The sequence below is a fragment of the Haemorhous mexicanus genome, chromosome W (assembly GCF_027477595.1).
Source record: "Haemorhous mexicanus isolate bHaeMex1 chromosome W, bHaeMex1.pri, whole genome shotgun sequence".
In the NCBI taxonomy this organism is placed as follows: domain Eukaryota; kingdom Metazoa; phylum Chordata; class Aves; order Passeriformes; family Fringillidae; genus Haemorhous; species Haemorhous mexicanus.
In genome coordinates, this window is record NC_082380.1 from 2,284,146 (window position 1) to 2,308,719 (window position 24,574).

Sequence of the window (24,574 nt, forward strand, 5' to 3'; positions counted from 1 at the left end):
ATGGCGATTCGGCGAGCGCGGGGCGGGATGACCTCCTCCCCGCTGATCCCCCTATTCCAGTGCCGTCTGTAGTCCTGCCGTGGGGAGGGTTATGGGATATAAGGCCTGCTGAGAGCGCGGCCCCTGGGGTCCGGGTCGTGCTCCTCACGGCATGGCGGCTCCGCGCCGCTAGGCCCTGCTCGGCCTGCCGTGCCTCCCCCGCCATGCCGAGCAGCAGCGCCGCCGCGGCCTCCTGTGCCGCCGAGCTGCCGCGCCTCCCCCCCACCCCGCTGCCTCTGCTCCAGCAGCACATCTCCGGCCTCGGCTTCCGCGACCATGGCCTGCCCGCCGGAGGCAGCGGAGTGATGGGGGTGGCCCGGCAGCGGGCGGGCTTGGCGCCGCCGCCCGACTCCCTCGGGGAGCCGAGGCTTGGCGCAGCGGGGGAGGCGGCGGCGAGGGGCGAGGGAGATCTGGAGCTGGAGGAAGAGGACGAAGAGGACCACCTGGCCGCGCTGCTGCTGCTCTCCACGTCTTCCTCGCCCTCCCAGCCGCTCCCGCTTCTGCCGGCGCTGGGATCCGTCCTGCTTTCGCCCGCTCTCGATGAGCAGGAGGTAGCGGACGGGGCGCACGATCCTGAGGGCATGATGGCGGCAATGCTGTCCCACGCTTACGGCGGTGGCCTGAGTGGCGGCGGTTCGGTGGGCCTCAGCGGCGAGCAAACGGCGTTGCTCTGCGGAAAGAGCGTCAACACCACCGAGTGCGTGCCTGTGCCCAGCTCTGACCATGTGGCTGAGATCGTGGGCCGCCAGGGTGAGTGGAGGACTGGATGGGTTGTGGGGTGGCCTGGGCCTGCTGTCCTTCCCCGGGGTTCGTGGCAGGCCTCTACCCGCACGCCCCTGGGGCATGCCCCTTCGAGGCTAGCTGCAGGAGCCCCTTGCCTCGGTAGTAGCTTTATGCCCCCTTGGGATGACCTCTCCCTCTCAGACCCCGGCTTCCCCATGGGGTACAGGATGCTGGCACCAGGCCAGCCCTGCTTGAGAAGGCGAGAGCAAGGACTGGATTAGCTCAAACCTTCCATTTTTGTTCATCTGAGCTGTAAAATGCAGTGGATAGCCTGGCAACGTACAGGTAAGTGTTGGCATAGGCTTTGCTTTTCAGTGACACTTGGCTCGTGGTCTTTAGTGAGAAGCTGACTTTCACTGTAGGAACTTAGTATTATGTTTTACAAAGATTTTTGAGTGAAGGGCTTTAATTTGCCTTGGAGAGCAAGGTATGGGCTGACACTGTTCCTACAGCTTTTCATGGTGCTCACCGATTACAAAGACCTGAAGAGTCAGCGAGATGGAGAAAGGAGCCATGTTTAGCCCTCCTCTGTGTGAAAGCCCTTGTCTTTCTGTTTAGGTTATGGCTTCCTGTTGATTGCTGTTGCTATACTCGGTGGGTCTCTATTATCTCATTAGGATGAGGTCATATCAGTGATGTCGCCTTCATTCTGTGCCTTTCATATGGTCTTGTAGGAGTGGTGCTTGGAGGAGTTAGATGTTTTGCACCATCTTTCTAGTAATGAACCTAATTTTAAAAACCCTTTTTATATATTGGAAGAAGCACTGAGCAGTGTCAAGCGTAGGTGTGGAAACTCGGGCAATGAAGTTGCCACTCTCTCTTCCTTTTCTGTGTTATTTTTTATTGTTTTGGGGGTGGTGTGTCTCATTTGCTGATGAGCTTTGATAATGAGCAGTTATACTGCCTAGTCTCTCTGTACCAGTGTGGCTTTGGATTGTTTTTTTCCCTTGAGTATGGAAGAAATAGTAAGATTGCTCTAAACCAATGTGGTACTAAAGAAAGGCCCACCGAGCACCAACACTTAGGCGAGCTTGTTTTCTCTTTCTACATTTATTTTAGGTTTTTAGCAGTTAAGGGTGGGGTTTTTGCTGTATGTGTCAAAGGAGAATAGAAGGCTGTGCAGCAGAAATTTTCAGGTAGCTTCCTCTGATGCAGACAAGTCGGTTCTGTTCAAGCAGAAAATTTCTTTTCCAAGAAATGGTGTTTCAATATCTTAAGACTATTCATGTGTCACTGGGGATGGTAGGCAGAGGAGAGGGGGGTGGGTGGAAAACAGAACTGAAAACCATGATTGCTACAGTTCTCTAAAGAAACAGAAACTACTGGGCTTCAAGGACTGATTAGGCTGCCATGTTTATTCTCCACCAGATCAGGGTTGTTCTCTGTAGTATATTTTTCCATACTTTGAGTCACTTAAAGACAAGATAATGGGGTTTGCATAAAAATAGGATCATTGTTCCTGAAGGTTCATTTGCTGCTTCTGCTTTTATTTTTCATCTGGTGTCATGCTGTTTGGCTTGTGATAAATTATTTAGCCTTGATGGGGAGGGATTTTATAATACCAAGAATTAGGGCTACAAAAGAGGAAGGAGCAGGAGTGGAGGGAGCACTAAAAAAATTGTTACCAAATATACTTGCATGAAAACTTTGTGCAAGGCAGCCCTTCAAAATTCTTATTAATGGGAAACTTATGCTTAAAGACTGCCTCGTGTAAGTTGTATTAGTTCCACTAACTATTTGTCAAATGTCTTAAGACATACTAGTCCTTGCATCCCCTTTTATGGTACAGAACTGTGCTGGCTCATTGCATGGGTTCGAGGCTCTTGCTTTCTCATCCACTTGCTTTGCATGTGTCTGTGCCCTAGCCCACAAAGTGTTGTCAGTTGTAGTGCAGCTTGGTCTGCCTTGAGCAAGGCTGGTCAGAGCTGCATCCTTCACAGATCGTTCTGCTCTCTGTAAAAATGAAGATGCATACTCTCTTCTTAGCAGACATCCTAACCAGCTGGTTACATTATCATACTTTCCACTAGACCAGGTTGTGCAAAGCCCCATCCAACCTGGCCTTGAACACTTCCAGGGATGGGGCATCCACAGCTGCTCTGGGCAACCTGTTCCAGTACCTCACCACCCTCACAGGAAAGAATTTCTTCCAAATATCTAATCTAAACCTACTCTCAGTTTGGATCCATTCCCCCTTGTTCTGTCACTACATGCTCTTGTAAATAGTCTCTTTCCATCTTTCTTGTAGGGTCCCTTCAGGTACTGGAAGGCCACAATTAGGTCACCTCAAAGCCTTCTCTTTTCCAGGCTCAACAATCCCAATTCTCTTAGCCTTTCCTCATAGGAGAGGTGCTTCATCCCTGTAATCTTGGTGGACTCCTCTGGACTCCAACAGGTCAATGTCCTTCCTGTGCTGGGGACCCCAGAGCTGTATGTAGCACTGCAGGTGGGGTTTCATGAGAGCAGAGGGACAGAATCACCTCTCTTGTCTTGCTGCCCAGGCTGCTTTTGATGCAGCCCAGGATACAATTGGCTTTCTGGGCTGTAAGTGCACATTGCTGGCTCATGTCCAGCCTCTCATCTACCAGCACCACCAAGTCCTTCTTGGCAGGGCTGCTCTTGATCTCTTCATCCCCCAGCCTGGATTGCCCTGACCCAGGTGCAGAACCTTGCACTTGGTCCTGTTGAACCTCATGAGATTCTCATGGGCCCACTTCTCAAGCTTGTCCAGGTCCCTCTGGATGGCATCCCATCCCTCAGGTGTGTCAACAGCACCACTCAGCTTGGTGTCATTTGCAAATTTGCTGAGGGTGCACTCAATCCCTTTGTCTATGTCATTAATGAAGATATTAAATAACACTGGTCTCTGTACAGACCCCTGAGGGACACCACTTTTCACTGATCTCCATCGGGACTCTGAGCTGTTGACTGCTACCTTCTGGATGCAACTGTCCAACCAATATCTTATCCATTTAACAGTCCACTCATCGAATCCATCTCTTTCCAAATTAGAGAGAAGGATGTTGTGTGGGACTGTGTCACAGGCCTTACAGAAGTCCAGATAGATGACATCTGTAGCCCTTCCCTTGTGCACTGATGTAGTCACTCCATCATAGAAGGCCACTAAGTTGGTCAGGCAGGACTTGCCCTTGGTAAAGCTATGCTGGCTGTCCTGAATCACCTCTTTGTCTTCCATGTGCCTTAGCATAGCTTCTAGGAGGATCAGTTCCATGATCTTCCCAGGATTATCTTGAATGAATTCAGATAAGTTTTATGCCAGATTACTCTGTACTGCAGTACTTAAATATCTAATTATGTAAGGGTGATGAGATTGAAATGCTACTTCTGATAGATTTCCACAAAGATTAAGTTTATATTCTTTCTGTTGCTGTCTGAGGTATAAAAAGAACTTGAAAGTCTGCAGCCTAAAAACATCAGCTCTGAAATAACAGGAATGCTGAGTTTGATCTAGGCTTTGCTTGAGGCCTCATTGCTGTGTCTGAGAGCATGTTTTTTGTAAGTCCTAACTGAAAAAGTAATGATAACCAGAATTCCACAGTATTTTTTATCCAAATTTAATTTTTTTTCACAGTGGAAGAGAATCTCTAGACACTATCAGACCAAAGGAGCTTCTGAGTCCTAAGCAAGCTGTAAACACACAAAGATGTTATGGTGCACACATTTAACATTTTTTCAATTGTGTGTGAGTTTCAGAAATAAATATAGCACTTAAGGCAGTGAAGTGGTGTTCCCACAGCCCTGCTCTAGGTTGCTGGATTCCAGATTAGAATCATAGAATGGTTTGGGTTGGAAGGGACCTTAAAGATCATCTAGTTCCAACCCTTCCCTGCCATAGGTGGGAGTGCCTTTCACTAGATCAGGTTGCTCAGGGTCCTATCCAACCTGGCCCTGAACACTTCCAGGGATGGGGCATCCACAACTTCTCTGGACAATTTGTTCCAGTGCTTCACCACTGTTTGAATAAAGAATTTCTTCCTAATATCTCTAAACCTGCCCTCTTTCAGTTTAAAACCATTGCCCCTTTTCCTGTCACCATCTGCTTGTATAAAGAGATAAAGAGCCCCTCTCTCTCCTTTTAATAAGCCCCATGATATACTGGAAGGCTGCTATGAGCCTTCTCCATGCTGAACAACCCCAACTCTCTCAGCCTGTCTTCATAGGAGAGAGGTGCACCAATCCTCTGATCATCTTTGTGGCCACCTCTGGACCCACTCTAACAGGTCCACATCTTTCTTGTGCTGAGGACCTCAGACCCCTGGACATGATACTCCAGGTGGGGTCTCAGAAGGGCAGAGTAGAGGGGGAGAATCACCTCCCTTGACCTGCTGGCCATATCTTTTGCTGCAGCCCAGGGTCTCGTGTGGGCATTTTTGCTGGTAGCTGCGCACAGATGTGGGATGCCACAGCTATAGAAGGTGTGGAGTGCTTGAAATGTACTTTGTGGTTGATAGTTGAAACTATGTTAGAGGTTGCTGGGTTACTGTGACAGTAGTTCAATGTGTTGCTGCTGGAACCATTTACATCACTGGAAAAGGATTAAGACTTTAATGAATAAGTTAAGTGCTCCTTAAAAGTTGTGTATTATTTCTAAAACCTGGCAGGTTTTTGTGCCTTTGTTTTCTTTTTTTTTTTTTAATGGTATTTTTAGTAATCTTAAATGTTCTCAGCCTTTTCTTATTTCCCTTGCCCCTCGAGAAATTAAGTTGACAGACACTTCTTGAGGTAGTGCAATATATTTCTTTGTAGTCTTTGAGGTAGCAAAATCTCAAAGGTGAACAACAAAGGAAAAGATTTTTGTATTCTTTTATTCTTTTAAAGGCATGCAACTGGGAGCCAAGAATACTAGTTTCCATTCCTGGCAGTGTATAGGCTTTCTGTGTGAATTTGAACTAGCTGTTGAATCTACCCTTTGCTAACTTGGCCAGTCATCATGCTGAGCAGAAAAGCTACTTCCTTTGCTGCCAGCAGCTAAAAATCCTGTATGCACAAAGTTGCATTGGTTTAAAAAACTAAAATCAAGTTAGAGAAAGTGCTCTTGAGAAGTGGTAGCAAGAAAGCTGTGTTCCTGAGGAGGTCACCTTGTTTGCATGAGAAGAGCTGGAATTAAATAAGCAGGTATCCAGACTTTAAAAGCTTTCGGAGGTCTAATTTAGAAGGTTTTGTTATAATCTCTAAATCATGTGAAGGACTTGTTAAAGTCTGTGGATCACCTGAAAACTGTTTCCCTTATGTATAGTTGGTGATGCTAAGTCTTCAGTGCCTCCTGCACTTTGCACTTGAAGTAAGACACATTTAAACACTAAAATCTCTTTTGAATAATGCCAAAAGAGGGGTAGTGTCTAAAGACAAACAAAACCTGAAAGATGCTGGAAGGGACAAAGTCTGTCCTGTAGACATGCTGCATCCCTGAGTGTATTGACTGTCTTCAGATAGTGATTGCTGGAATATATTTAATAAATTCCAGTGTTTTGACTATACAAGTAATGTGATTTTTCTGAGTGTTTATATCGTCAATAAAACTGACAATAGTGGATTTTCTCCCTAAAACATCACTAGAGTTGGAAGCTGCTTAACTCTAAAGCAACACTTTTATGCAGATTTAATGATCCTGAACTCTTTTTTGTTCTTTGTTTTTGAATGTGGGCTCTTGAGCAAAATATTACTTTGCTTAAAATAATCCTAGAAATTGAAATAAAACCATAATTCTGATAAGTTGGTAGCTGATAACTATCTAACATAGCTGAACAACCAAATAAAAGCAATAGCTATCACTCAGGTAGTGGAAAAGTGCTAAAGCAACCCTAGAGCTATATATATTCTAATAAAATATAATAATAGTAATATAATCCTAGACCTTATGTTAGGATATCTATGTACTGTATTTAGCTATTGGGGGATTAATTTTAGTCCTTTCAAAAAATACTGAATATCTGTTTTTATCTCTCAATGTGTTGTGATAATAGTATTACTGAATTATTGACAGTACTTATATAGCCTTGGCTGGTTATTAATTACCTGTAAGGAGTAGTCAGCATAAGCATAGCTAACTAACCTGAATTGCAAGTTTGTTGTTTTTGGGGGTTTTTTTAAACTGGATTCCTAAAATTTCTACTTTCATGGATAAGTTTAATTTGTATGACAGAAGTTGTCATGTATCTCGGTGCCAACTGATTGCCACAGACAACAAAGACCACAGGTTCAACTAACTTAAGTGAAAAAGGCAATTACATTTCATATTATTTTTTTGCATCTTCTATAACAAGCCGGTTATTAAATGTTATATTAAATGGTTTGTTCTAAAGACTGAAATAAAATTTGAGGTATTTGTTGAAAAGCTATTTTTCTAGGTAGTTGAAGTCCTGTCATTTTTAGAGGCTGGAACTTCAGGATTTGAAACATGTGAGCATACTGTGGCCTGGCATAATCTGAAATTACTGCTGAATTTTCAGTGGCCTATTGCTCTGATACCATGTAACAAATGGGATTTCAGTTATGTTATTTGTCATTTCTGCTATGCAAAGATCCAACTCAAGTTGTTGAGTGTGTTAGAAAGGTGCAAGTTTTCCAGCTGGGATTGTAAATCCTTGCTCATAAATGCTGTTCTTGTCTGGCTTCTTGGGTGGGAAGGACACCAAACACAGTGCACACTCAGGAGACTTTGTGTAGTCTGCCAGAAATTCTGTAGATTTTAATGTGTGAATGCATCATAAGATTATTTTTTTAATGAAGCGGAAATTAAAAATCTTGGAAGGCAAAATAGCAATTTCTAATTGTCTGATCCTTTTGATTTTCTTGGAAAATTGCTGTGTTATAAAAAAGTATGGTTTTCTTTTTTATGTTTATAACATACACATAAAAAAGAAATCCTGATTAATGTGCTTCTGAACTGCACTGGATTAACCTGTCTGGCATGAGAAAATGGGTGAATTCTTTTAAGCTGTTAGTAAAGTCGGCAGATGTTGTATATTTCCCTGTCTCAGCCTGTTACCCTCTCTTCTAGTAGACTGTAGTCTGAATTTCTGGAAAAGAAACTTTGTTCTAAACAAAATGTTGGATATCTCAAAGATCTTAAATTTTGTTTTCATGCAATACTTCCATCCCATAGAGCCAATTTCTCATTGCGGGCAAAAAATTTTAGCAGGGATAAGGTTGCAAACTTCCTGTAACAAAAAATGTTGCTGAGCACTAGTACACTTTTATTTAATCAAAAGAAAAGGTCAAAGAGCTCTAAATCAAGCATTTGTTTTGAATTTCAGTTGCTCCTTAATGTCTTCATTTTCTCTTTCATGTATTCTTTTAAGAGCATGAGATTTTGTCAGTGTCTGAGATCTGTTTCCTTTACTGGTGTGAGTCAGTACTTCTCAGGTCTGCATCAGGTTTTCTGTTTCTCTTATGAACAGACATGTTATCTGTTACTTCTTACCTTCTAGATAATTTTACCTTTGACAGTATATTGTGGGATTTTGTCTATAAAAACACAGGTCTAGCAGCATTTTTGAATCAAGGTTTTGATGTAGGTGAAGATTTGCATAGTCTTTTGCAACCTTCCTTTATTGACATGTCGTTATAGAGCGCAACACAGCACAAAGTACCACAACTCCGTCAGAAGGGTGCAAGAGAGATTTATTATAGCAACATGTTGCTTCTATACTTTTTCAAGATATTTACATTTACTTAACATACACATTCACTGCCCATTGGTTATTAGAAAGAAACAAAGTTCTCAGTAGGTGATCAAGGAGCCACGTCATTCTGTGAGCCAGCTAGAGTCCATATCTTCCAACTTTCTCTCCTTTATCATGTCTCTATGGTGACAACCTTGGTGTCTTCCTCAGGAGAGATATGGGGCTTTCCTTATTTTCAGGAAGCCTTTGCTGGCTCACAAGAACAGCACAGAATGTCTTTCCTACAGTGACCATTTACTGCATGGCATGAATAGTGTTTCTTTTTAATATTGTCATGCAGGTCAGCTTTCCCAATGCTGTTGCTCACACAAATCTGTTTCATTCACTAGATCAGTGTTCCTAATCAAAACAACCTTTTTCCTGTAGTTATTTTTTGGATGTACTCCCTCTCTTATAACTATTGCTTTTCTGCTATTGTACCTTCCTAATTTGGCTCAACAGCTGCTACCTTAGTCCTGGTGCTACAGCAGTGCAAGTAACTAATTATACAAGTTGCTGCCCTCTGGCTTTTTTTGCTCCATGGAACTTGTTTACAAAGTTGCCATCTGTTTTGGGAATTGGAATATTCTTCTGCCTGTGAGATTGCTGATTTATTTGATAGTGTCCTGGACTGACTACTTCATTCTGTACTAGATTTGTGTGTATATATATATATAAAAATTGATTAAATTAATAGATGCCTAAGAAATCTTTAATAAAGAGTTTCTACGTGGCTCTTGAACCACGGCTTTTTTTTTTTAGAAGAGGCAAATATTCATGAGAGCTTTTGAGTAGCCTTCTCTTGGAAAGCTGTCTCAACATCATCAGAGACTCTTAAAGCTGCCCACATTTCCCATCTCTTAGCTTGGCACAAATATGGTCAAACTCCTGCTTCCTTTGATCTGGCACAGCCAAGTGGTTGACCTCAGTTCCTTGGCTCTTGGTTAAAGTACTTGAGATCTCCTGACTCCTCTGTCCTGGTACCTAGGCAAAGCCTGTGTGGCTGCAGCACCTGGTGCACTTGAGCTTGAAGTGCCGTTCTGGAAAGTATCTCGTATAAAAACACTTCTACACCTCCAGATGGATGATGACAAGTAGGTAAGTCATGTATCATCTTCACTTTGTATTTCTTTGCATGTACTAATGCTAAGTTATTGGAATAATTACCAATATATATCCAGATGGGGCTTGTCCGGTCTTGACTAGCCTCTGCTGCTTGACCGAAAGGTGGCACTGCGGTGTTTTCACCTCAGGGACACCTCTGGCTATGCTGGATACTGCAGCTGGCGCTAGAGACAAGTCCAGACATGCAAAGCTCCGGTTTACCTCTGTGCAGATGGTTTATGGCAAGGTGAAGGAAAGGAGTGGGATTCTGCCAGAGAGTTTCGATCCAGAGTTTTATTCCGATGGCAGGCTTCTGAATCCCATAACAGCTCTAACAGAATCTCACAAACCGCGTGGTTTCTGGCTCTTTTAAGCCCAGGGAGAGGGGGAGGGAAGGGGTAGGGATCCCACCAACCAGGTGCAGGGTGGGCAGGTCTCAGGTGCGAGGGACACCTGGGTGGGCCAATGACCCCCCTAGGGATGCAGAGCATCTTTTGAACTCTGCCAATCACTCGATGCCCTTCTGGAATGCTGAGGTTGATAGACAGCACCCAGCAGGGGTCAGGGTGGAGAGAAAGGAGCGGTGATTGACACCTGGGAAAGGACTGGGATACCTGAGACAAACTATGACATCACACCACAACACTAAGTAAGTGGTCAGTTGCTCCTCAGAAATGGGTGTGATGGAATTATAATGGGAGCAGTCTTGATCCCTATGTATAGCATAGAATCATAGAATATCCTGAGTTGAAAGTGACCCACAAGGGTCATCAAAGTCCAACTCCTGGCCCTGCATGGGACAACCGGAAAAATGACACCATGTGCCTGAGAGTATTGTCAAAACACTTCCTGAATTGTCAGGCTTGGTGCTGTGACCACTTCCCTGGGGAGCCTGTTCCAGTGCCCAGCCACCCTGGGTGAAGAACCTTATCTTAATGTCCAACCTAAACCTCCCCTGACACAACTTCAGGCCATTCCCTTGGGTCCTGCCACTGGTCACCAGAGTGAAGAGATTTGTGCCTGCCCCTCCACTTCCCTGGAAGTTGTAGACTGTGATAAGGTCTCCCCTTAGTCTCTTCTAGGCTGAACAAGTCAAGTGACCTCAACTGCTCCTGGTATAGCTTCCCCTCCAGATTCTTCACCATCTTTGTTGCCCTCCTTTGGATACTCTCCAATAGCTTTATAGCTTTCTTATAATGAGGTGCCCAAAACTGTGCACAAAACTTGAGGTGAGTCTGTGGTGGGTTGACCTTGGCTGGACACGAGGTGCCCATCAAGCTACTCTATCACTCCTGCTTCCCAGCTGGACAGGGGAGAGAGAAAATAAGATGGAAAACAACTTGTTGGTTGAGATAAGGCAGTTTACTAAGGCAAAAGTGAAAGCTTGTGTGTGCACAAGCAAAGAGGAAGAAAAATGTTTTATTTTCTACTTCCCATCAGCAAGTGATGTCCGGCCACTTAATGGGAAGCGGGGCTTCAGCATGTGTAGTAGTTGCTCCGGAAGGCAAACATCGTAAGTAAGGAATGCCCCTCTTCCTCATTCTTTTCTTAGCTTTTATATCCCTTATGGAATATCCCTTTGGTTAATTTGGGTCAGCTGGCCTAGTTGTGTCCCCTCCCAAGATCTTGCCCACTCCCAGCCCCTAATGGGGGGAATTTTGAGAGACAGCACTGATGCTGTGCCAGAGCTGCTCAGCAGTAGCCAAAACACTGGTGTGTTATCAACACCTTTCTAGCTACCAATGCAAAGCATAGCACTGTGAGGACTGCTTTGGGGAAATGAACTCTGGCTCAGCCAGACCAAATACAGAGCCATCTTGATATGTTCCACAGGCAGGCACAGGGGTTTGGTAACTGCAAGTCCTGGTTTGGGACAGATTTGGGAGGGAACTTCCTGAAGGGGTCTCCTCTAGAAAGCAAATTCAAGCGGCCCCTCCCCCAACCAGTTTGGGAGGTAAACCTCCTTCAAGAAAAGTGGAAAAAACTGTTTATTTAACAAGCTAAGTACTCACAAACATGAAAAAATGAATAATATTAAACAATGGAACCTCTCGTTGTTCTGAAGAGATGGCAAATTCAGAGAGAGTCCTTGTCATGGGGTGTAGCTCGGCTCACTCAGTCTCTTATCAGTCCCTCCTGCCCTGGAAAATGCCGCATCCTGGGTCCCGGTGGGCCACACGCGTGAGCTCATGGTGCTTTTCTGGGTTTTTGGTCCAGAGCAGGGCTGATCAGTTCCAAGAAAAAGAAAAGCCACAGTCTGGGGAACTTCTCTGCCTCAGCTAGCTAAAAACTAACTAACAGCAAAGGAGAGCTCTCTTCTGCTGTCCATGCTGCAGACAACACAGTCAGTGAGAAAGAATGTGGGGGAGCAAGTGCAGTTTCTACAAACAAACTGGGTGCGCTTCTTCTCCGCCCCCCCCCCCTTCGCTCTTGGATCTAGTTTTAAAGGCACAGAACTCAATATCCAGCATAAACAAAACAGATGATTGAGGATACAAGCATCATAAAGTCACCTTAGGACACTGCAGTGTAACTAAAAGCTTGTGATTGCAGGGGTGAGTTGTTGATGGGTCAGGAGGCAAGGAAAAATATCTTTAGTATAAAATGTTCTGATTTTTTTATTATGTAGTGAAAGATTCAAGAGTTAAGGGCCAGGAAAAATCACTCACAGATAGCTGTCACTGGCAATACAGACTCAACTTGTGAATATTAATTGAATTTATTGCTAACAATATCAGAGCAGGATAATGACAAGTAAAATAAGACCTTAAAAACACCTTCCCTCCACCCCTCCCTCCTTCCTGGGTTCTTACCTCCTCCCCCACCATTGCAGGGAGACATGGAATGGGGGTTACAGTCAGTTCATCATGTCACCAAAAATGTCAGGTGTGGCAGTTTCGGTTGAACTGGGCCGAAACACCAATTAAGTGTAGTGGTTTTGGTTAGCCAATCCGAGTTTCCCAGCCAATGCACCAATTAATGTACTGGGTCTAGCGTTGGCCAAATGGCAGTGCACCCACTAGAATTATTTTCTCATTTTCTGCTGCGAGATAAGGATTAGGAGAGCAAAGCAGGCTCAGAACTTTAAAGGATATAAAGAAAACTTTATTAACAGAACTAAAAAAAAAAAGTAAGAAATCAGAATAAACCTTCAGGTCACTTCTCCTCCCCCCAGCACTTCTTTGTTTTCCTACTGACAATGTAAAGAAACAAATTTGGTATTTTCAGTCAGTTTGCCACTTTTAAAATAATCTTTCTTCAGTTCACTTAGGGAAAGGCATCTCTCCTGCCATGCCATGGAGACTTCCACAAGAAACAGTTCTCTCATGGTTTTAATTGTCACGAATAGCAGCCGCCCAGAAATCTGCAATCGTGAAGTCCCTCCCATGGTTTGGTAGTTTTCCCACAGCTACCACCATGGGTCATCTTAGCTTATTGGGGTGCAATTTTAATGATGAGCTGTTCTAGTATAGAAACAAAAGTTCTCTTCTTTTATCTCTGGGAACGGAGGTTTTCTTCTCCCATCCCTGGGGCCAGGTTTCTCATCCCTCTGTTCAAGCTTCTCATTACATCACAGCTACTTCAACATCTGCTTGCTTCAACACTGGTGCTTCTGCTCATGACTATGGCTAGAACGCTACATCCCCTCAATGTACTCCATGAATTACAAGGGGAAAAAAAAAGAGTCTGATGTATCAATATTGTCACCATAGCCTTACAAGATAATTTCAGCCCAAAACTAAGGCATCTCCTTATTCTCCTCCCATCTGGTATTTGACTCCTTCACTGACCCCATGTTGTTTTCTTTGTGTGTCTTCACCCTTTCCTTTTTCTCTCACTCAAGAGAGGATTGATGTCTGCAAATTTCATCTGAGCACTAAAAGAGTTAATATCTTGCCCAGGCCTGCGGATGGTCATGTGATCTCTGCGGGGTGGTGGCAACTCTGGTTTCCTGGCTGTTTTCCAACCCCTGCGGTATTTAATTCCAGACCAGGGCTGCTTTCTGCGTGGCCGGCTCAGCCCGCAGCTCGGCTGAAATTCTGCCGCCGCCGAGTTGCAACCACAACCGGCAGGCCAGGCCGCCTCTGCTCGGCTTCGGGTGGAGCCAAGCCGGGCCCCGCTTTGGCTTTGAGCTGCTGAGCCATCCTGCTGGTACAGCAGAAAATCGTGCGGCTGAGAACAGAGGTGGCCCTGCAGCCTTGTGCAGAAAACGCCCCTGAAACTTATCAGGGTTAGTTTAGCAAAACTTAAAAGTTTCAGTAATCTAATAATCACACTCTAACAATAAAAGTTGTTATAAATGATTAATTCTGCAGCCAAATTTATAAAAAATATTTTATAAATTTATTAGATCGATAACCAAAAAATAGAATATTATAAAACCGCCATAGCCAAGACAGCGTCAACCCTGGACTTTGACGCTGGGTGAACTTGGGTCGAACGACGTAGTGTCAGCGTCTCCCCAGAGTGTCACACCAACTGCTCCAGGTAGCCAGCTTATATACAGTTTATTCTGCCTGGAGCAGAAATGACCTAAGATTTCTGTAAGTTCCTACATATGTATGACAGGAACTATACAGATTCAGTCCCGTACAAAAGTCAGTCCATAGGCTTGGATGGCTGTCTGGGCTCCTCGAAATTGTCTTCTTTTCCGCCGTAGCCAGGACGTCACAGCTTTTAGATGTAATCTCTCCCAGGTGTTGTTTGGTGAATGTTCTGGACATTCTTGGGAAATGGTCGTTGATCACCCAGGAAAGACTCATTCACTCGTTAATGGTCATTTTATCTGGGTGAGTCCGAGAAATCTTTTGGAAATGAAAAGCCCTGCTTCTGGCCATGGGGGTCAGAGGCATGGTTGGATCTTTATAATTTTTATACAATTTCCAAAGCATGAATTATCTATATCATATACTACCAAGTCTATGAAAAGAAAGTTAGCTATATGCTGGCCAGAGTGGAAAACTACACTGCTTGACTTATTATGATTAATTAAAACAATTTAAAAGTTAATTAAAGCCATTAATTAGAAAAAAAATCATTATGAAAGTTATAGAATTTCCCACAATCGCATGTTGTTCCTGCTGCTGCTCAGGGAGAAGAGTCCTTCCCCTATTCCAGCATGGGATCCTTTCCATGGGAGACAGTCCTTCATGATGATGGACTTCATAATGTAAGTCCATCCCACAAGCAACAGTTCTCAATGAACTGTTCCAATGTGGCCCCCTTTTCATGGGGTGCAGTCCTTCAGGCACAATCTACTCCAGTGTTGGTCCCCTACAGGGTCACAAGTCCTACCAGGAAACCTGCTCTAGTGTGGGCTCCTCTTTCCACAGGTCCCTGCCAGAATCCTGTTCTAGTGCAGGCTTCCTACAGGGTCGCAGCCTTTTTTTGAGCATCTACCTGCTCCCATGTGGGTCCATCTTGGAGCTGGCTGGCATTGGTTCTGTCTGGCATAGGAGAAGTTTCTGGCAGCTTTTTACAGAAGCCACTCCTGCAGCCCCCTGGCTACTAAAACCTGGCCATACAAACTCAGTATAATGTAGATCAGCATCTTTTGCAAGTATAGAGAAATTACTATCTTCATCTTCCTTAAATCAACTAATCATATTCAACAGCCAGTAAAAAAAAAATTAAATTGTCAAGAGTTAAAATTTTCTACTCAAGTAATTAAAACAAGGTGTGAGATGAAATTAATTGTTTTTAGTTGAAAGGTGATAGTAACTAGTCAGTCTATCAACTGACTAGACAACAGGTAGTATTTCAAATGGCTTTAATAACCCAGTGAAATGCCACAAATGTTCTGGTTTTAATTTTCTTGTGTAGCCAGCCTGCTTAAAGAAGTTTAGCCATTAAACAATTTAGAATAGGTTTTCATTTTCTCTCCCAATGCAGCTTCATCTCTGCTTAATAAATGGGGCATTTATCTTTTTTTGTACTGTATAATCACAAATTGTAGAAATACTTTTAGTTATTTCACAACTGAGAGGAAGTGTTCTGTTTAAACAAAAGAATGCAGCTTGGGAATGAACAGCTCTTCTGAAATATGTCAAGCAGTCATTTTTAATGAAGTAGATTATTTTTTCCTTCTTAATCAGGTGTGCAGTGTTGTGCTTTGCAGACCAGCAGCTGTTGGCCTTGTGGTACTACCATCCAGTGTTTCAGTCAGGTAAAGGATTTGCACATAGTCGCAGGGGTTCTTGCTTTCTGATTAAAATTTTGTGACAACCTAGCAATGAAATAAGGGCTGTGCCAGCTTAACAGACTCTCCCTTTAAAGCTGTGTCCATATACAGCTGTTGCAGGCTCATAGAAAACAAATCCCTACATGTTCCTGTCAGCACACTTAGCGATGCTATGCCATCCCCTGCTGGTCTGGAGGGACTTCCCAGACCTTGACCTTGCTTTCTAGGCAAGAAATTAGCTATTGCTCTGCTAGCAGCTCATTGTTTGGGGTTGATGTGAGTAATTATTCTGTTGCTGCCTTTTTACTTGGTGTCAGCTTATTATGGTGGTCAGAGCACTAAAGACTGTATTCAGAATAGAGGCTGTAATACAATATTGTCTTTTATCAGATAACTGCAAAGCTACTGAAAAATATATTTCTGCAAATTTTGGCTTTCTCTTTAGTGCTGATGGGCTGTGAGATCTGTGGTTGCTCTGGGGACAAGTTGAAGTGTGCCAGACTTGGTCAGGGCTGCTCGTCAGCCCTCCCTCCTGTTTAAGAGATGAGTTGGTGCTAATACAACTTCACCCTTCTTGCTGCTCTTCCAGCCTAGGCTGTACTGGTGGCTTCACACACTATTTGTGTTTGAAGAGCTGCAGGAAGTTCTCAGTTTTGATCCCCTTAGCAAGTTACTTGTCAGGAGCAGGGAAGGAAAACAAACTGATGTTGTCATTTGATTGTGGTTCACAGGGGCTGCTCACTGAATTTTTACCCACCATGACTTCCAGGCTTCTATTTGGATAAATTTCTTTCAGCTTTTTTTTTCCTAGATCCCTCTGTAATTGGGGAGGCAAAATTAAATAGACATGATGGTAAGGTTTAAGTTCCTGTGTGTGCCTGAACCCCAGTTTTGCAGCACTTGGCAAGAGGAATGTGGGTATAAGGTGTGTGTCCCTGCTGTGACAGGTTGCATTTTGCTACTGTTGATAATTGGAAGGTTTAAGAACTTCTGTCCTGTGGTGAGAGAGGGGATACTACACAACAAAGGGAACCTCATCTATAAATTGATCCTTGTCCCATTCCCACTGTGTGACATGGAGGCAAATTCAGCAGAAGAAAGAAACTGGGGAAAGGTTACATTTCTCCATGGCTGTGCAGAACAGGAGTCTGGAATGCTTTTTTGGGGTGGTTCTTTGTTCATGGCAGCAGCTCAGCTGGTGTGGTGTGAAGCAGGTGTGCACAGGGTTCCCACTGTGGTTACTTGGATCTGCTGGCTTCATTGAGGAGTTTCCTTCATGGTTTGAATGGCCTAAGACTGGGTTTGATGTCTCATCCTGTTAGTGATGATGAAAGGTGGAAAGGGGAGTGAGGGCTGAGCTGGTTGTTGCTGTGTGATGGGTGAGGCCTGCAGGTGCTATGGCTACTAAACTTCACTCTCATTTCAAGGGAAAAAAAATATTCTGTCTTCTTATAATCTCTTTTTAATTAGGAAGTATTTGATCATTTCAAATTGGCAGTGTATGAGGTAAACTATTCCTTTAGAGCTACCTGTCACTGACATGTTCTATGAAAAATCCTTTCCTTAGGATTTTTCCCTCCTGAGAAGCTGAGAGGCCTCAGGAACAAACTGTAAACAATTCTTATCTGCTGCTGTGGAATGCAACAGGGGGATCTGTGATTGGTCTCATCTGGTTGTTTCTAATTAATGGCCAATCACAGTTCACCTGTCCAGACTGTCTCAGTCAGACACAAGCCTTTGTTATTCATTCCTTTTCTATTCTTAGCTTAGCCTTCTGATGAAATCCTTTCTTCTGTTCTTTTAGTATAGTTTTAATATATTATATATCATAAAATAATAAATCAAGCCTTCTGAAACATGGAATCAAGATTCTCGTCTCTTCCCTCATCCTAAGACCCCTGCGAACAATGCCACAGCTACCCTTAAGTTTCTTGAGGAGTATAATGTTCATTGTGTGGTTAAAATGTACAGTCAAATAATCCTCTTAAGGGGAAAAAAATGGGGAGAAGGCTTGAGAAGAATGATACAAATCAGCCAGCACAGGGTGAACACTGCCTACAGAACTTGGCTCAGGCTTGGCTCCTCGTCACGTGCCTGGGCAAGCAAAGCACTAAATCTTTGCCTAAATGAAAGCAAACCAAAAGGTTCTTGTTTTAACTGTGTCTGTATGTACTTATGGCTGAATGTGCTGCTTAGGAATGCTTATGCTGTTGAACCAAGGATGGTAACTGGTATTGAATAGACTTCTGTTATCACATCAAACTAAAATCACTTGAAAAGGTTTGATTAAATGAAATTTCTGGTCTAGAAGTCCCCTTTTCAGGCTTTTTTTTTCTATGTACTTCAAAATCTTGGGATACAAAAATCTTATTGCAAAAGTGTGGGTGATATATTTTTTCTTCCCCTTTGTCTTTCCCAGTCTCCTGAGCTTAGATACAGAAACATCTGGATTTTTCCTTTGGCCCTGTGATTTCATAGCTGGCAGAACTTGTCATTGTGGCTGCAGATTTGTTGGAGAGGGGATGGGATCAGCTGTGCCTTGCAGCATTGCCTCAGTAGTGACTAATGGAAGGGGGTGGGAAACCAGAGCAGCTGAGTAAAAGCAAATAGAAAGGTAATTCAGCTGGAGTGGTATTATGGGCTACTGACCTTGTATTTTGACATGAGTGTCTTTTGTGGGGATTTCCAGCACTCCTTGTAGGCAAAATCCAGTGAGTATTGACTGACTCATTCAGAAATATTGGGTTTTGTATGTGGTGACTTTCTTCAGTTCTTCCTGACTTTTCAGATACAGATTGAGAGTTGGTCTTGATAGTCTGGGGAGTCAGCTTTCCACTGAAGCAAACTTTCTGATGTTTAAAAGTCTTATTCTGTTGCTACAGGGTTTTGAGGCAGTGTTTGGCCTCTGCTTTCTAGGTATGTGACTCATACCTTAAAAGCAAAGCTATACCCATCTTGGTCTGTGCTGTTCTGCAGCCTGAGGAAGAAAGGCAAGAAGGCTTTTCTTTATACTGGAGTGGTTTGGAAATGTGACACTGGCAAAGCCGTCTCTGGGAATTTGCAGGGAATGGAGTTCAAGGTGCATAATTCTAACTTAATTTGAATTTCTAAACTATCAGGAAAATCTTGTTTAAAATGTAAGCTATAAGACTTGGTAAGGCTGTTTGGAATCTGGAATTAAGTGGGCTCTGAACTGTGATATATAATATAGAATTATATTGCTATATAGATGTCTATGTCTAAATGCCTCTAGTATTCTTTAAATGTTGCCTCTAATTTTTCAGGAAATAAGGATATATACTTGGGTGGAATGGAGTAAATGAAAGTAATCTGTATATATTGGAGAATAATTGATACACAGCAGGAGACTGACTTTGAGTTTAGGTGTTTCAGTAAAAAGAGTGTGAAAACGTCAGTGACACCATTTTACAGATCCTTTGGGTTTAATGTTTGAGCCCACTATATTTTCTGAGTAACTGGGAAGGAATTGTTATAGATGAGTAAATGGTTGGCTCTCACAATTAAGGGGTAAACATTATATGTATGTTAAAAGAAGTTTTATAAATATATAGTTATGTTACTGCAGTGTGCTCCCCCCGGTATGTTATCATGGGATGGTCTTGGTAATCTGGGCATTTGGGAAGGTTGGCTTGTTACTATGGTAACACCTGACCTCCAATCAGAATGTAAGAACGTGACTTCTACCACTGGACAGCAAGGAAGGAGTTGACTGACAAAGGCTCTAGGAGGGGCTAGAGATATAAAAAGGCGAAGCATCAATCTTGAAGATGAGCCAGCCATGTGGTAGGCAGCCATGAGGGAGGTTCCCAGGCCTGTTCTTCCTTATTTAGTCCTTTTGCTGTGTTATTGTTAAGGTTGAATAAACCTTTACAATTTTAAAAGTGAGCAGTTGTTTCTCAGAATGGGAATGGAGTGGGCAAGCAGATTTACTACAGGGAGAAATGCAAACAAAGAGATGGAAGGAGTAAAGGTAAGTTGCCAGTGAGGTGCTGCTCTCTGGTACATGTAAGGAAATGACATGGCTTCAAAGGATGTGTGCTTTGCCACCTCTGTAAGGCATCTCATGTCTGTTTTCCCTTTTTTTTTTTTTTTTTTATCTAGTAGAGCACTAATGCCTTCTCAGTGGGCTGTAGTGGGAGGTTGAGGCTTATGGGTTTGTTCTCTCCTGCTGACACTTGCTGATTGACATGTTTGGCTCTCTGGTCTGTATCCCCTCCTTTGCACAGGTATGTCTGTACCTCACACCCTCTCTTCTGGGAGCCCTCCTGTGCTCTTCCATGTGCTTTCTGGGGGAGGTAGGGCCTCTCAGAGCCCTCACTAGCTATTGAAGATTAATGAACTTTCTTTCCAGCTGTGTCACAAAAACAAAGGGCTGTTGTGTTCAGCCTTTGTCCTTGCTACGTGCAGGGACCCTTCAAGAAGCAGCTCTTCCTCCCCTCTATTCCAACCAGCATCTGCATGTTTGCTATTTTCTTTTTATTAGTAGATAGTACTAAATAAAGTGCATCTTTGTGTGGTTTTCCAACTGTACAATTTATTGCTTGTGATACCTTGGGTGCAAAGGACTAACAAAGCACTATTTTGAGTACCTAAATGGTTATGAGATGCTTTAAATAAGGAAAAGGTGAATAAATTGCTGCAAGTGGAATGATGCTTAAAACACTTGATCTGAAAATGTTAGTTATAATTTTTTCAAGATGAGGTTCACTATAAAATAACATTTACTGTTACATGCTTTTGAATTTGTTTACAATAGGATAAATTCAATTAAGACTGAATCCAGTAGACTGTCTTGCATGTCATGGACCTGCTTGTGTCTCTTCCTTTTGCAGTGCCTGCTTTTCTGGTCCTGTCATGGGTAAAAGGGGCTTCTGTATGTATTTCAAAATGCCTTGAGCATCTTGGGAAAGAGCCTGTTGTCACTGTGTCATAGCAAACGTTATAATTCAGTCCCCAAAAATCAAAGACAAATATTTCATTAGCTTTTTGCTTTTATTTCAGACTGTATTTACTCAGTTAATGAATGAGAGAAATTTCCCGTAGGCACATACTAATACATAGTAAGCCTTATTTGCATGCAACAAACGGCTTGAACTCCTACTTGACAGTTCAAGGAGTGGCTCCTTCATCCCCCAGGGAAGAGTAAAGTTTTAAATAACACACTGATAAAAGGAAGCAAATGAAGAGTTCTCAGTTAAACAATTTTATCTACACCCTATACAGGTTGCAATACAGACACTTCTCTCACTTGAAAATGCCTAATTTGCTTTTAGGTCATGCTTGTTGGTGGAAGACTAATATATCAGCAAACTTGTGTGTGAATCTTTACTCCTTTTGCAGGATCTTAGAAATAACTGAAGTATACCCAATCAGTGGAAAAAATTTAAACCTACTAGTATGCATGGGATAATCACAAAGGTGGCTGACGGAGGAAAAAGTCATTCATGTTTATTCACCATCTAATAGCAATTGAGGAGTTGCTGGGCTAAACCAGCCCAAGCAACATTGCTGAAATAGTTTGTGGCTATAAGTATCAGAGGCCTGTTTGGAAATAATAGGTATAAGTTGTTACTGGTTTTGCTGATGTGGCTTGCAGAGATGCAAACAGCTGCTTCTGGTTTCACCCTATGGTTTGAAACTCTGAAACAGCTTAGATGGCTTTCTTGTGGCTTTCTAAACTTGGATGTCTTCCCAAACTTGTATATGTTTCCTTTAAACAGGTTGCAAAATAAAAGCACTAAGGGCCAAGACAAATACTTACATTAAGACCCCTGTTCGTGGAGAAGAACCAGTCTTTGTTGTCACTGGGCGAAAGGAGGACGTAGCAATGGCTAAAATGGAAATTCTCTCAGCTGCTGAACACTTCTCCATGATCAGAGCATCACGCAACAAGAGTGGTCCTGCCCTTGGAGGCCTGCCATGTACCCCTAACCTGCCAGGTCAGATGACAGTCCAAGTCAGGGTGCCTTACCGTGTAGTTGGGCTGGTAGTTGGACCAAAAGGAGCTACGATCAAAAGAATTCAGCAGCAGACCCATACCTACATAGTCACCCCCAGCAGGGACAAGGAGCCAGTCTTCGAAGTCACAGGAATGCCTGAAAATGTCAACTGTGCACGTGAGGAGATAGAGATGCATATAGCCATGCGTACTGGGAACTACATCAAGCTGAATAAAGAGAATGATTTCCACTACAATGGTACAGATGTGAGTTTTGAAGGAGGCACTCTCAGGTCTGCATGGCTTGCTTCTAATCCTGTCCCTTTTAGTTGCACCAGAATGATTTCTAATTATAGGAATGACAGCTCCAGCTCCTTGGGAAGTAGTTCCACAGATTCCTGTTTTGGAAGCAATAGATTGGCTGATTTCAGCCCAACAAGTCCATTCAGCACAAGCAACTTTTGGTTTGGAGAAACGTTGCCTTCAGTGGGCACGGAAGACCTTGCGGTTGACTCTCCTGTGTATGACTCCTTATCAATGCCTTCCCAAACCATTTGGACTCCTTTTGAACCTGTAAACCCTCTCCCTGGCTTTGGTAGTGACCCTGCTATTAATACCAAGCCTCAATACCGAGGGAGACAGCCATCTACTCCTTGCCTGTCACCTACATTTCCAGAAAGCCTGAATCACCCGCTGGCTGGGAGAGCGAATAATGACCCACCTAGCACTGGCCACCAAGTAGGCCTTCCTATCTACATCCCTGCATTCTCCAATGGCACCAACAGCTATTCATCTTCCAATGGTGGCTCCACGTCCAGCTCACCCCCTGAGTCGAGACAGAAGCTCAACTGCGTGATGTGCTTCGAGAACCAAGTTGTTGCGGCCCTGGTCCCCTGTGGTCACAATCTCTTCTGCCTGGAGTGTGCCAACAAAATCTGTGAAAAGGAAGTCCCATCGTGTCCTGTTTGCCAGACAGCTGTTACTCAGGCAATTCAAATTCACTCTTAACTAGAGATATTATAGTGATATTATTATATGTGGACTTTTAAAGACTTGAAGGCATAGATGTGATGGTACCCTCTAGTAGACTTTCTAATGAATTCTGACTGTTTGACTTCCTTGGGATTAGACTGAAGTTATTAATAAATTTTTACTTTCTCAAAAGGCTGCTATGGTAACACTAAACCTAAGGGGCCTCTGTCTGGTACAGTGTAAGCAGATGGCATGTTCAGCAGAGATACATCTAGTATAATGTTATGGCACAGTGAGGGCAAGTTTTCATAAATTACACAACTGAAAAAAACCCTCAAATTTTCCAGGCTTTTCTAAAGGATCTCTGTTAATTGTTTGGCTTCTGTGAGTTGGCAGCAATGAACCTTGTTGCCTAAATGCAAAAGTACTTGTCTGCTATGGAGGATGTGTAGTATTATCAATATATCAAACAACACTTCCAATGCTATCTTCTACCAGCTTTGAGTAAATTTTTTTTGCTTTATGTGACATCTTATGCCTAATTCTTCAGCATTGCAAATACCTTTTAAAGTATAGTTTGATTTATTGCAATGGATTGTGTTATTTGGCAGGTTCAGATAATAAATGACAGGTGGGAAGAAAGAAACTGTCAGATGTACCTCCATTTTGTCCTTGATAAGGGCAGTATGTCCAGAGGATCAGGAATGTCTCAATTTGTGAATTCCTACCCACTGCTTTTGTTAGTGTAATGTGGAAAAAGTCTGTCTGGCTTCATCCAGTTACAGTAAGGGCTTTGGGATGCACATACTTTGACTTAGAGTGATGATGCTGACATTCTGTTCATTAATCTGATCAAGCTGTTCTTGACCTTTTTTAGAGAGTATATAGTTCGAAATGTGAAGCATTTTTATGTTAAATTCATGTCTTACACATAAATATATATTTTTAGTAAGAAAAAGGAAAAAGGAGGAGTTGTGTAAATGCCCTTGTATTATTCGTGACAGCAGCTGTGACAGTGGCCCTGTAATCAGTTTACTTCATTTCAAAACTGTCTTTCCAAAAAAAAAAAAAGTCTCTTGAATGAGCTTCTTACATTTCAACCTGTGGATGTTTCTAGCTTTTTCATCCTCAGTACATTCCCCCATCTGTGCTGACATATATTAAAACACCAAAAACAAACAAAAAAAAGACACAAAAGTAGAGTTCTGATGTATTTTTTTCCTCTTTTTTAAAGCATTATTTTCCCAAGACAATCTTTTTCTCAGTGTAACAACAAAAAAGAAATTGTGTATTAAACTAGTAAATATGCAGAAAATTTTATTTTTATTTCCACTTGAAGAGTTACATTTTGTACAAAAGTTTACAACTAGGAGTTGCCTTGAAGGCATATTATGTGCTGCATAACTTTAATACTATAATTGCTTGTAGGATAGTTACATGTCAGTATTAAAATCTGATCTCTAGCTACAGTCTTGTAGATGCGAACAAATGTTCACTGAGCGTGTATTTTGTTTTATTGCATTGTACACTGCAACTAATAAGCCAAGGAATCAATAGACATAAGGTGGGTGTACCACTTCTATAAACCACAAACTAAGAATAAACTGATAAACTATTGATCTAGCTTAGTATTTCCTAATTTTACTACACACTTTGTTATGTATATGTAGGGAGGTCATAGGGACTATAAATTCAATTTTGGTAAAGTTTAAAAACTATATATTTTATGATAAAGGGCCTTTAAATTATGATGGCCAAAGCACTGATATTATATATTTGTTGTAAAGAGAATTATAAGAGTTTTATTTTTCTGATATTAAAAGTTACTTAATAAAGACTTGTTTCCATTAA

At 42.6% G+C, this 24,574-nt stretch overlaps 1 protein-coding gene across 1 annotated transcript; it reads left to right on the top strand.

Annotated features, from left to right (window-relative positions):
• LOC132341444 (RNA-binding E3 ubiquitin-protein ligase MEX3C-like) lies at positions 1 to 24,574 on the top strand. The gene is made up of 2 exons (XM_059873032.1): positions 1 to 789; positions 21,534 to 24,574. Exons 1-2 carry the CDS (start codon positions 204 to 206, stop codon positions 22,757 to 22,759), a joined length of 1,812 nt encoding a protein of 603 aa, XP_059729015.1. The 5' UTR covers positions 1 to 203; the 3' UTR covers positions 22,760 to 24,574.

Coding starts and splice junctions, on each gene's coding strand:
- LOC132341444 (XM_059873032.1), top strand. CDS start 204: ATGCCGAGCAGCAGCGCCGCCGCGGCCTCCTGTGCCGCCGAGCTGCCG. Junction 790..21,533: donor TGAGATCGTGGGCCGCCAGG/GTGAGTGGAGGA, acceptor TCCTTTAAACAG/GTTGCAAAATAAAAGCACTA.